This window comes from Patiria miniata, unplaced genomic scaffold (genome assembly GCF_015706575.1).
Source record: "Patiria miniata isolate m_02_andy unplaced genomic scaffold, ASM1570657v1 HiC_scaffold_22, whole genome shotgun sequence".
Lineage (NCBI taxonomy): Eukaryota > Metazoa > Echinodermata > Asteroidea > Valvatida > Asterinidae > Patiria > Patiria miniata.
The window spans coordinates 821,633-835,888 of record NW_024037061.1 but is presented as its reverse complement, the minus strand read 5'-3'; the positions used below and the strand labels follow the sequence as shown (position 1 = coordinate 835,888).

At 42.9% G+C, this 14,256-nt stretch overlaps 2 protein-coding genes across 2 annotated transcripts; both read left to right on the top strand.

Annotated features, from left to right (window-relative positions):
• Window positions 1–1,392: 1,392 nt before the first annotated feature.
• Window positions 1,393–4,201, top strand: LOC119730776. The gene is made up of 2 exons (XM_038203804.1): window positions 1,393–1,703; window positions 3,297–4,201. Exons 1-2 carry the CDS (start codon window positions 1,627–1,629, stop codon window positions 3,718–3,720), a joined length of 501 nt encoding a protein of 166 aa, XP_038059732.1. The 5' UTR covers window positions 1,393–1,626; the 3' UTR covers window positions 3,721–4,201.
• A 6,630-nt stretch (window positions 4,202–10,831) lies between these two features.
• Window positions 10,832–13,782, top strand: LOC119730895. Its single transcript, XM_038203957.1, has 2 exons — window positions 10,832–11,100; window positions 12,698–13,782. Exons 1-2 carry the CDS (start codon window positions 11,024–11,026, stop codon window positions 13,119–13,121), a joined length of 501 nt encoding a protein of 166 aa, XP_038059885.1. The 5' UTR covers window positions 10,832–11,023; the 3' UTR covers window positions 13,122–13,782.
• Window positions 13,783–14,256: the final 474 nt, after the last annotated feature.

Here is a 14,256-nt window from a genome sequence, read left to right as displayed (position 1 = left end):
TCCCTCACCCTTTGAATGAATATCCACGGCTGGCATTTTGGGGGATTTTGGTCGCCCCTATCCCCCCAAAACCCTCAAAAATAGCCCTCAGGGTGGAACCTGCGATGACCTCGGTAAGGCCATAAGGCTTGATTATGTTTCCTATTCAACCGCTGTTTATAAGACATGAAAAGGTCCACCTCATAAAACCACCTTCCATCGACTGGCTATGGCCCTGATGATTTGTATTTTTCAGATGCTTTCAGGTTAAAAATGAAGGAATTATTACAAAGCAAAATTAATCCACTATGACACATAGTTTCAGAACAGAGGTTCGATTTGTTTTTGTAAACCATATGCGGAGGAATTGGAGGTTGGTGGCCTGAACTTTATCAACTGATCACCCAACGGTAAAAGTTGGGGAAAGTCCCTTCGATACGACTGATGTCGTGCCAAAAACCGTCCGGTGCCAAATAGTGTCCGCTAACTAGCATAATGCGATCTGATTGGTCGTGCGTCCATGACGTCACATTGTTTACGGAAGCTTGCAAATAGTGTCCAACGGTAAAAGTTGGGGAAAGTCCCTTCGATACGACTGATGACCTCGAAGTGCAAGGGCCAATGACGGGGAAAGCAGCGGGGGAGAATTGTCTTCGAATGATTGATGGTTAAAACGCACGCAAAGATGTAAATGTTCGTGTTATGCTTATGATTATGATTTATCTTGTCGTTGGAGACATTGATAGGTGTCGGCGATGCGTGCTTCGATCAAGCTTCTTAAAAAGTTGCAGGGTTTCAGACCTTTTAAAGCGCAACCCTCACACAGACTAGTCTATGCAATAGACCATGGACATTTGAGCAGATTCGCTGATTAATTGTACAAGACAACCGCATCTTGACCTCTAGATTTTGACCAAACAGAAATAACGTTGGTTATAATGCTACACGGAACAGTACTATACTACACACACTACGGCGTTACTTTAGGCCTATTCGTACGTACTGCATGTGTTTCAAACAGGTGAACTGACACGAAAAAAAAAACACATTTTGCACAAATATAATGTTTACACTATTAGGGAAACTTAGTCAAATAGTTATCACAGATAACAAGGAAAACGTTAAAACAGATTGTAAAATGTAAATTCAGGTGAAAAGAGATCTTATCTATACGACGCCTTGACATCTCGACAAGGCACGCAATAGGATGCACGCTAAGCGCGGACACTATTTGCAAGCTTCCGTAAACAATGTGACGTCATGGACGCATGACCAATCAGATCGCATTATGCTAATTAGCGGACACTATTTGGCACCGGACGGTTTTTGGCACGACACCTGTCTTAATCATCAATCATTCGAAGAAAATTCTCCCCCGCTGCTTTCCCCGTCATTGGCCCACGAACTTCGAGGTCATCGGTCGTATCGAAGGGACTTTCCCCAACTTTTACCGGACGGTTTTTGGCACGACACCGGGCTTCGAGGTGAGCCAGTTGGAATCCTAGTTGCAATCCTATAAATACGGCACACCGGTTGTGGAGCTGGCACAGAACGGCCAAGAAAGTTAAGGGAAGCGACTTCAACTGCCGAACAGACGATTTCAAGTTGAGAGAAGCCGACACTTTATAGTTGCAATAATTCGACAAGATGAATGCCTGTCATGTCATCTTTGTTGTCGCCATTTCGGCCATCATGATCCTCGGTGCAAATGCAGACCGTAAATAGTAAGTTCCGATTAAAGACTTGATCTAAAGCAAAGCAAAACAAAACAAATCTCCTGTTTCTGGTACACGCGCACATCGCCGTGGAACTTTTTTTCAATGTAAGATGATGTCTCAAAATAGGTTGACGGGAATCCTGCTGCCGCACAATTTCAACGTGTTTTTAGATGAGGTTACGTTCGAGTATAGGCTAAATTTATGTGGCCCCTCTGGGCTGCCATATATTTTGCGCTAAATTTAGTCGGGCACCATTTTGCAGCCGGTATTGTAAATGTTTTAATTCAACCTCGTCCCCAGTGCTTACTTTATTTCCAACCGCGTTTCCAATAGTAAACCCTGGATAGGAAACTTTCTTCCTGTATCCTGATTGGATACCGCAATTGGCTAGTAATGGATATTTATCGTGTACTTGGTGCTATTATTCACAACGTGCAGTACGTGTTTTCGCGATCATTTGTCCACGCCTTCTCGAAAATACTAATTTCCTTTCCAATTTGCTCATATTAATATGAACTATGATACTGCATGTTGTCTCGATAAGATCGTAACAGTTTGATTTCAAAAATCGTGTTTTCGTAACTCACGCCGTGCTCGCGCTGCTACGAATTGACTCTGTTTTTACCCCAGACACCGCATACAAAAACAAACGCTAATGTGTAACTCATATCCAGGCACCAGACTGTTCCTCATTTGCATACATGTGCACAAATCTTGCACATGCAAATGATCCAATACCAGGGTGAGAGAGCAGGTAGTGGTGGGCGCGTACTGCTCGACACCCTGGGAACGAGGTTGGTTTTAATTGTGCCAGACTGAGAGAGCGATGGTCGTGTATATCTGGAACCTGTAAACGCTTTAAAGAGGCGCAATATGTAAGGGAGCAGACTAATAACCAGCCTGACAGCACATGCACGATGTCGATGTCGCTGTTTGGTCTGACGTTACCGTTTTCTCTGATTTTTGTCTTGACTTTCCAAATTTCCCAAAGAATGTTCGTGTCGGTCGAGATTGTTATGGGTGCAAAATTCTCAAGCCTTATGGCCTTACCGAGGTCATCGCAGGTTCCACCCTGAGGGCTATTTTTGAGGGTTTTGGGGGGATAGGGGCGACCAAAATCCCCCAAAATGCCAGCCGTGGATATTCATTCAAAGGGGGAGGGAGGGGGGGGGGGGCGTGGACAACACCATTACACTAGGGGCGTTGTTCATAATACAGCACATACATCTTTAACAAATGTATACATGTGCGTACGCGCCTTAAACATCAACACATTAAAACGGCGCATTTAATTAGAAACATCTCATTTTTCGATTGATGACATTCTGGTTGATGGGAAGTTTAAAAAAAAAACCTGAAAATCCGCATTTTTTTCTCAACACGAAAAAGTGCGAGGGGTGGGAGATCCAATTGCCCATCCCCACCCCCCCCCCCCTGGTCAAAAACTGGCCGGGGATGTATACCCCCCCCCCTTCCCGGATTAACGCCCCTGCCTCCGACTTCCGTCATTTAAAGGGGAAAACTACTAACAAGTTAGTATGCAGTTCGAATCATTACATTACCACTGAGCTTTGTATGTTTTGTTTTTCTTTGACGCAGCTGTTCTTGCGATCTTCGATGGAGCACAAGGGAGCTAAGATCAGGGCAGAGCGCCAATGGTTTATCGGTCTTGGAGAACCTACCTGACCCGAGCTACCACCACTGGCTCGTCGTGGGCTGCCAGGCGGTCCATCGAAACTGCCCCGACGACTGCCTGGATGAGGCCCATGACTGGATGGGCGGGTCTGGGTTCACCAACACGGCGGGCCGGATGGCCTGTGAGAGCGTGCGGAGGAACGCGCCTCCAGGCAGTCCGATCTACGTGTACGCAACGTACGACCCCAGCGTGTGCGGCGATCGCACGTGGCAGTATGTGGCCCCGCTCTGCTGCTGGGAGATCGCGTTCCGTGGCTACGACACCATCTTTCTGTACAACCACAGATGTGCAGAGTCGAGTCCACCAAGACTGATTCAGTCGAGCTAATTAGCTTCAACTTCATGCGAACTCTTTCCAACAGACTGTATATTATGCCTTACTCGTGAACGAAGGATGACGCTGTCGCGCGCTGTAACATTGCTATGGCTAAAAGATCATTGTTCAAACTTTAGTTTCCAGATTTAGATAAAGTTACTAAACTACTCCAATAAACGGCATTTTGAGGTTGTAGTATTCACAAAATAACATTGGTCACCCCCCTAAGTCGCTCAAATTTCTGTCATGTTAAAATTCAGAAAAGTGTAGTTTTAAAAACACCACTTTACCCTTTTGTAATAATTTCATTTTCAATTTTTAAACCCTAACTTAACGTGCAGTTGTCATGAAATAAACGGACATTTTGAGGCTATTCTTTCGTTTCATATTGGCCAGTGCTACAGCTTAGATTTTGCACCAGTGAAGGATGCTCGCACGTCCTTGCTATAAATAAATGCTTTGCCTAAGCATCTATAGGCCAGTCTAAAAATCATCTCTCGTTTCTATGTTTTCCATTTAATGCTTATGAGTGGTAATTTCTTGGTGGAGTTACATTATGAAAGATGAGTTTATAAAGGGTCTCTCACATCGCTAATATCTATACACATTATTTTAGAGACTTTAGTCCACTAGCTTTTCAACAATGTAAAAAAATCTTTCCTATCAGGCAAATCTTTATTGAGTTATGGCCAATTGAAAACAAGCAGGGGTGGATCCAGATTTTTTTGCGGGGAGGGGGGGGGGGTAGATGGGTGGGTTCATCAGCAAAAAAAAGTCTGAAATGTCTGAAATGTCAGGGTTTTTTTCTCCGGACACTTGATCTCTGTAAATCAGTGGGTGGGGTGGGGGCTCGTACCATGTATATTTTCAATGGGGGCGCTGTTCAAATCCGACAATTATTAACACGACAGTCGAACCTCGTTAATAAGAGCACTGTTAATACAAGGTTCCTGTTATAACAAGGAAAATTGCTAGTCCCAACTCATGTTTTCTTTGTTTTCGACTCCTGATAATACAAGGTTCCTGTTATAACAAGGGAATTTGTAAAGTCTCAAGGACCTGTTATTAACGAGAGTCGACTGTATATTACAGAATAGTCTACAAATAGCCCCTAACCAAGCTGGCTCTGTCCGTATCTTTTATACCCAGGCGAAAATTTATACAGTATAATTTTGTTGAATGTCAGAGCGGGGGGGGGGGGGGGGAGGATTCGCAGTTTTCTTCATGAATTTCTATGAAAACAATGAATTTTTGACAGAGCTGGGGTGGGGTTGAGCCCCAAACTCCCCCCCCCCCTCCGATCCGGGCCTGACAAGTACCGCATATGGTACCAATGTACTAGTACACATTTTTTCGTCTGCTCATTAATTTTTTTCTGACCAATGAGAGACGGCCACGAGGGTACGTTTCGCTATGTCTTGTAGGTGAGATATCGTCTTCCCGAGGTAAAATTTCATCACGGGTCGGTGATATCTTTTAGGTGAGATGTTGTCTTCTCGAGAAAAAAAAGATATATTTTCGGGTCGGTGATATCTTGTAGGTGATATATTCTCTTCCCGAGAAAGAAAATATTTCTCGGGTTGAAGATATCTTGTGTGTGAGATGTTATCTTCCCGAGAAAAAAAAGTATCTCGCGTAGATTATGTCTTTGTAATTTAGATATCGTCTTCCCGAGATAATATTTCATCACGGGTTGGTGATATCTTTTAGGTGAGATATCGTCTTCTCGAGAAAACAAATATTTCTCGGGTTGACTATATCTTTTGGGTGAGGTGTTATCTTCTCGAAAATAAAATATTTCTCGGGTAGATGATGTCTTGTAATTTAGATATCGTTTTCCCGAGATAATATTTCAACACGGGTTAGTGATATCTTTTGGGTGAGATGTCGTCTTCTCGAGAAAACCAATATTTCTCGGGTTGGCTATATCTTTTGGGTGAGGTGTTATCTTCTCGAGAATAAAATATTTCTCGGGTAGATGATGTCTTATAATTTAGATATCATCTTCCCGAGATAATATTTCATCACGGGCTGGTGATATCTTTTGGCTGAGATGTTATCTTCTCGAGAAAACAAATATTTCTCGGGTTGATGATATCTTGAAGGATATCGTCTTCCAGAGATGGTTTTTCACTGGTTGGCGATATCTTCATTTTCCCCGAGACCTAATCAGTTAATTTATAAATTAAAAACAGACGATAGATGTCAACTTTCTGAGATTAAAAAAAATGATCTTGTCAACTCGTAACTAAAATACGGAGCTCTGTAAAATATGATTATTGTAAAGAATAAGTATATTTTACTGACTAAAAATCGTAAAAACAGCTTTTCCTATAACTCATTAACTAAAAAAAAAATGTAAATTTTAATCACAAGTTTTAAATCTTAAATTTAGAAAAATCCGATAAGGGTTTCCTGTTTCATAGGAAAATCAATGAAAAAGAGTAAGGCAAAGCTATATGTAGCCAAATAAAAATATACATTATGAAAGTGGATAGAGAACAAGTGATAATTGAATAATACTTATAAATAAGTAAAATTTGGATGATAGAGTATTAGGAGCTTAAGCTTGCCGCAAAAAGCCATGCAAAAGCAGCTTGCAAGACGATTAGGAACTTTGGGAATTGGGGAGGGAACGAAATATATTAAAGAGGTTGTGGAATGCACAGTCCTGTTTATTACGTCACGATTTACTGTGTTTTGTTTGCTGCCCGCAACGACGACTTTTACACAGTTGCACGTTCGGGTCGAAACTGGACCTGAAAAACAGCTCTCAAAAGTACCTTTTGTACTTATTTCATGACAGAAACAATAGTCGTTTTTATTTCATCACACCTTAGGCTACATATACCCGAAAAATGACGGAAATGTCTTCGAGCATTCCACAACCTCTTTAAAATGTTTTACCAACGTTTTGATCCTGACAATGCCTTGTGCATTGACGATAACAACACAAGTTGGAATGTGAAAATAGAAGAATCAACGAAGCAGACGGACCCATGGAGATGTCAACATATCAACGGAAATTAATTTTAATCGACTTAATAATATCAATTTAATAATGGCATTGCCTTGAGCTTTGCCGCGTCAAAGCCATATTAATTTGCTGATTATTTTTGTGCAAAAAGACAAAGGAATTACCTTTTAGAAGTAATGGTGTAAAGTAGTTCATTAAGCATTCCTTTGAAAATTTCGCGAAATTGTTGTGTTGGTCAGTGTCCATTGGAATACCGCCCTCTATAGGTTAAAGTATACTATTGAGATAGGTGACACCTTGTTGGTTACTACTATTGAGAAACACGACACCCTTGATGGGTGCTACTATTGAGAAAGGCGACACCCTTGATGGGTGCCACTATTGAGAAAGACGATACTCTTGATGGGTGCAACCGCGAACACCCTTGATGGGTGCTACTATTGATACAGACAACACCCTTGATGGGTGCTACATCGCCAACAATTCAACAGAATTATTAATGTATAAAGTTGTAAAACCAGTAACATAATTGTGTTTTAACACCCTTGATGGGTGCTGCTATTGAGAAACACGACGGCCTTGATGGGTGCTACTATTGAGAAAAACGACAAAGTTGAAGGGTGCTACCCCTAGAACGACGTCACCCTTGAAGGGTGCTACTAGTAAGAAACACGACACCCTTGATGGGTGCTAAAATTGAGAAAGACTACACCCTTGATGGGCGATACTATTGAGAGAACGACACCCTTGATGGGTGCTACTATTGAGAAAGACTACACCCTTGATGGGTGCTACCGAGAAAGACGACACCCTTGATGGGTGATACTTTTGAGAAAGACCACACCCTTGATGGGTGCAACCGAGAAAGACAACACCCTTGATGGGTGCTACTATTGAGAAAGTCAACACCCTTGATGGGTGCTACCGAAACAGTTGACACCCTTGATGGGTGCTACCGAGACAGTCAACACCCTTGATGGGTGCTACATCGCCAACAAATTAATTCAATGTAGAATTATAAATGTATACTGTCTATCAATGTATAATGTTTATAAATGTATAATGGATAATGTTTTGTAATAAGACAAAGGGGTCAAACATTATATTTATATTTCTCCAAGGAGCCTCAATCTCTGATTTTAAATTTATTTCTTCTTCTTCTTCTCTCTTAAAAAAGGTTTGTTATAGTCATGTGGAACATTTTTCTTTTACAAATATGTGGTTTGGAGGATTTTTTTTCAAGGGAAAATAAAGTCCGATAACCTGACTTGCAACTCAACGTACTTCGAAATACGCCCATGTGTACGGAAAAACATATCGCCACGTGTGGCACTATCAGAGCGCCATTTTGTTCTATTAATCACCTGATGACTTGACCTCGAGAGACACAAAAGGTTACCGATAACAGTTCACGTCTATATTTGGACCATTCAATTTCAAACGCATTATCTCGCATTCTGATCGTTTGATCGAGCCTTACTCATCATGAGTATGAATTCCTTTGGGGAATCGGGCCGGTTTTTATGTGCCTCTACGCGAAAAAAATCATAAAAAATGGGACCTTTTTCACATCTGTCGCCACCACTTCATTACTCGACATAGTACACCTTAGATCTCATCACAGTGTGACCCTAACAATATACTCTTTCAGAAAATGAAAGAAAACTGAATAAAACACTGAGGTTCACTCGCGCATTCTTATGTTAAACACTGCATTTTTAGTCAAAAAATCTCCCTGTTTTGTGTGTAAACCGCGCGTTCAGCCAAGAACTAGTCCATTAACATCACCACAACGTTAAATAGCGCCACCTTGGAGCTTAGATCTCTTGAGTCATTTGTCTTCGTCTCGTCAGCTTTCCAACAGTATAACCTTTATTGCATTGGGATTGGTTGAGATTTAGGCTCGAGTGTGTTCATTTACATAATGCTCTTGGCTCCGCGCCTAGGGTCTGTATATTGTTCATGTGCTGGGCAGCGATAGTGTACATGTACATGTACACCCATACGCCACACACACACCCACACACCCAGCCCGGGAGCGCTATCTGGCTGTGCGCTTTGATCGGTTTACATGGGGTTCTTTAGCCTTGACCAAGGCGTTGCGGGCTTATCGATTCGCCGATAAAAAAAAAATCGCCGATAACAAAAACCCTAATCAACTTGGCAAGGCATAACTGTGTGCACATATCGATGCCCGTACGCTGCTAGTGAGAAAGTAACTTGTACCATACAGCAAGGCTATGCTTGTACATGTACATGTACATGTACATGTACATGTACATGTACATGTACGTACACACGTACATCACACACGTACTCGTACAACAGCCATGCACACACAGTACATGTACATGTACATGTACAAGTACATGTACATGCATGAGCTAGTCTGCGTAACCCAACAGGCCACGCGGGGGGGGGGGGGGGGGATGGGCAATTGGATCTCCCACCCCTCACACTTTTTCGTGTTGAGAAAAAAATGCGGATTTTGAGGGTTTTTTTTTTTAAACTTCCCATCAACCAGAATGTCATCAATCGAAAAATGAGATGTTTCTAATTAAATGCGCCGTTTTAATGTGTTGATGTTTAAGGCGCGTACGCACATGTATACATTTCTTAAAGATGTATGTGCTGTATTATGAACAACGCCCCTAGTGTAATGGTGTTGTCCACGCCCCCCCCCCTCCCTCCCCCTTTGAATGAATATCCACGGCTGGCATTTTGGGGGATTTTGGTCGCCCCTATCCCCCCAAAACCCTCAAAAATAGCCCTCAGGGTGGAACCTGCGATGACCTCGGTAAGGCCATAAGGCTTGATTATGTTTCCTATTCAACCGCTGTTTATAAGACATGAAAAGGTCCACCTCATAAAACCACCTTCCATCGACTGGCTATGGCCCTGATGATTTGTATTTTTCAGATGCTTTCAGGTTAAAAATGAAGGAATTATTACAAAGCAAAATTAATCCACTATGACACATAGTTTCAGAACAGAGGTTCGATTTGTTTTTGTAAACCATATGCGGAGGAATTGGAGGTTGGTGGCCTGAACTTTATCAACTGATCACCCAACGGTAAAAGTTGGGGAAAGTCCCTTCGATACGACAGATGTCGTGCCAAAAACCGTCCGGTGCCAAATAGTGTCCGCTAATTAGCATAATGCGCTCTGATTGGCCATGCGCCCATGACGTCACATTGTTTACGGAAGCTTGCCAAATAGTGTCCGCGCTTAGCGTGCATCATATTGCGTGCCTTGCTGTTACAAGCTGTCAAGACGTCGTATAGATAAGATTTATTTCACCTGAATTTGCTTTTTACAATCTGTTTTAACGTTTTCCTTGTTATCTGTGATAACTATTTACTTGGTTTCCCTAATAGTTTAAACAAAATTATATTTGTGCAAAATGTTTGTGTTTTTTTCGCGTCAGTTCACCTGTTTGGCGTGCAGTGCAGTACGCACGATTTTTCCTGCCAAAAACTGTCCGATCCCCCCTGCCAAAATAATATTGTCCAATTTTCCTATACTGTCCGATTTTTCCTGCTAAATACTATCTGATTCCCCCCTGCCAAATACTGTCCGATTTCCCTGCGAAAAAAATATCCGATTTCTCCTGCTAAATACTGTACAATTCCCCCTGCCAAATATTGTCTGATTCCCCCTGCCACTGAATATTGTCCGATTTTCCTGCCAAATACTGTCCGATTTTTCCTGCTAAATACTATCCAATTCCCCCTGCCAAATATCATTGTCCGATTCACCCTGCCACTGAATATTGTCTGATTTTTCTGCAAAATACTGTACGTCCAATTTTTCCCGGCTGCAAAATACTGTCCGATTTTTCCTGCAAAATACTGTCCGACCCCCTGCCAAATACTGTCCGATTTTCCCTGCTAAATACTATCCGATTCCCCCTGCCAAATAGTGTCGGCGATTCCCCCTTGCAAAACACTGTCCGATTTTCCCTACAAACAAAATTGTCCGATTTTTCCTGCCAAATAAGTGTCCGGCAGGACGTACGTGCGCCCTTGTGTTGGAACGACGGCGCCCGGACACTATTTGGCATCGGGCACTATTTGGCATGTATTACATGCCAAATAGTGTCTGGCGCCCACTGCGCATGCTCAGCGGACACTATTTGGCACCGGACGGTTTTTGGCACGACACCGGGCTTCGAGGTGAGCCAGTTGGAATCCTAGTTGCAATCCTATAAATACGGCACACCGGTTGTGGAGCTGGCACAGAACGGCCAAGAAAGTTAAGGGAAGCGACTTCAACTGCCGAACAGACGATTTCAAGTTGAGAGAAGCCGACACTTTATAGTTGCAATAATTCGACAAGATGAATGCCTGTCATGTCATCTTTGTTGTCGCCATTTCGGCCATCATGATCCTCGGTGCAAATGCATACCGTAAATAGTAAGTTCCGATTAAAGACTTGATTTAAAGCAAAGCAAAACAAAACAAATCTCCTGTTTCTGGTACACGCGCACACCGCCGTGGAACTTTTTTTCAATGTAAGATGATGTCTCAAAATAGGTTGACGGGAATCCTGCTGCCGCACAATTTCAACGTGTTTTTAGATGAGGTTACGTTCGAGTATAGGCTAAATTTATGTGGCCCCTCTGGGCTGCCATATATTTTGCACTAAATTTAGTCGGGCACCATTTTGCAGCCGGTATTGTAAATGTTTTAATTCAACCTCGTCCCCAGTGCTTACTTTATTTCCAACCGCGTTTCCAATAGTAAACCCTGGATAGGAAACTTTCTTCCTGTATCCTGATTGGATACCGCAATTGGCTAGTAATGGATATTTATCGTGTACTTGGTGCTATTATTCACAACGTGCAGTACGTGTTTTCGCGATCATTCGTCCACGCCTTCTCGAAAATACTAATTTCCTTTCCAATTTGCTCATATTAATATGAACTATGATACTGCATGTTGTCTCGATAAGATCGTAACAGTTTGATTTCAAAAATCGTGTTTTCGTAACTCACGCCGTGCTCGCGCTGCTACGAATTGACTCTGTTTTTACCCCAGACACCGCATACAAAAACAAACGCTAATGTGTAACTCATATCCAGGCACCAGACTGTTCCTCATTTGCATACATGTGCACAAATCTTGCACATGCAAATGATCCAATACCAGGGTGAGAGAGCAGGTAGTGGTGGGCGCGTACTGCTCGACACCCTGGGAACGAGGTTGGTTTTAATTGTGCCAGACTAAGGGAGCGATGGTCGTGTATATCTGGAACCTGTAAACGCTTTAAAGAGGCGCAATATGTAAGGGAGCAGACTAATAACCAGCCTGACAGCACATGCACGATGCCGATGTCGCTGTTTGGTCTGACGTTACCGTTTTCTCTGATTTTTGTCTTGACTTTCCAAATTTCCCAAAGAATGTTCGTGTCGGTCGAGATTGTTATGGGTGCAAAATTCTCAAGCCTTATGGCCTTACCGAGGTCATCGCAGGTTCCACCCTGAGGGCTATTTTTGAGAGTTTTGGGGGGATAGGGGCGACCAAAATCCCCCAAAATGCCAGCCGTGGATATTCATTCAAAGGGGGAGGGAGGGGGGGGGGGCGTGGACAACACCATTACACTAGGGGCGTTGTTCATAATACAGCACATACATCTTTAACAAATGTATACATGTGCGTACGCGCCTTAAACATCAACACATTAAAACGGCGCATTTAATTAGAAACATCTCATTTTTCGATTGATGACATTCTGGTTGATGGGAAGTTAAAAAAAAAACCTGAAAATCCGCATTTTTTTCTCAACACGAAAAAGTGCGAGGGGTGGGAGATCCAATTGCCCATCCCCACCCCCCCCCCCCGGTCAAAAACTGGCCGGGGATGTATAACCACCCCCCCCCCCCATTCCCGGATTAACGCCCCTGCCTCCGACTACCGTCATTTAAAGGGGAAAACTACTAACAAGTTAGTATGCAGTTCGAATCATTACATTACCACTGAGCTTTGTATGTTTTGTTTTTCTTTGACGCAGCTGTTATTGCGATCTTCGATGGAGCACAAGGGAGCTAAGAGCAGGGCAGAGCGCCAATGGTTTATCGGTCTTGGAGGACCTACCTAACCCGAGCTACCACCACTGGCTGATCCCGAGCTGCAGACGGGTCAATCAAAACTGCCCCGACGACTGCCTGGATGAGGCCCATGACTGGATGGGCGGGGCTAGGTTCACCAACACGGCGGGCCAGCTGGCCTGCGAGAGCGTGCGGAGGAACGCGCCTCCAGGCAGTCCGATCTACGTGTACGCAACGTACGACAGCGTGTGCGGCGATCGCACGTGGCAGTATGTGGCCCCGCTCTGCTGCTGGGAGCTCTCGTTCCCTCAATACGACATCAGCGGCATCTTTCGGTACAACCACAGATGTGAGGAGCCATGTCCACCGAATAGACCAGGATGCTGAGTTGTTTCTAGTTACAACCATACACATGATGGTTGGTGTCATGATGCTGACTAGCGAAGCTTCAACTTCATGTGAACTCATACACAGACTGCATGGCGCTGACGCTGTAACATTGCTATTGCGAAACAATAAATTGTTGCAAATTTAATCTTCAGATTTAAGTCAAAGTACCAAACTACTTCAATAAACGGTATTTTGGAAGTTGTAGTACTCAGAACATATACTTGTTACACCCCCTAATTCGCTTGAACTCTGTCCCGTTAAAATTTAGAAAACAGTAGTCATAATTACCGATTTTTTTATTGATTTACTTAACGTGCAGTAAACGTAATAAATTAACATTGTGAGGCTATTTTCGTTTTTAACACATCTCCTGCTTGTTCTTTATCCTGGTTGGCTGAAACGCGGTCACATGTGATTCACTTAATATGGGCTAGTGTGTGAAACTAGACGCGCGTCGAGACATCGCGCGCGCGTAATTTCCAGAGTATATAGCCCCTGATCGAGCACGTTTGACTGGTAACAGCGCCCTCTGACAAAACTCAAATTCAAAAATGTAATCTAGGGAAACTAAAAGCGAAGTTCCTTAAATTGTTGAATTGCTGACAGTTGAATTGCTTAGGAGTTAATTGTTGAATTAAAACAGTTCAAGAATAAAACACTGAAAGGTTTCTTTTCTTATTTAATATTTTGGACAGAGATGAGTTATAAAACATGGATCTGGCATATTAATTCGGTCCCCAGTGCACGTCTATGCCCCCTCGGGCCTGTGAGTGACCGGAAGAGCTAGGGTCCTATTATAGGACCCTCTTCTGGTCACTCACAGTCTCTCAGGGCGCAAAGACTAGTGACCTCATATTGCCAGTCTATGTGTATAATATATTTTTCGTTATATTGACTTTTTGTTCCTCGTAAATTGTGTTCAAGTTTTGTATCCTCTTGAAAGTGGAAGACATTGAGTCTTGATTTTGTTTGGTTTGTTTTGTTGTTGTTAATCACTGTAACAAAAAGGGATTTTAGAAGAGAACCTATTGTCATTGTTATTAGGACAGAAAATTTAAATTGTGCCACGAGCACTGGACTTGAGGAGGGGGGTCAGAAGAACCCCCCTAAAAAAAAACACATCAACTGCACG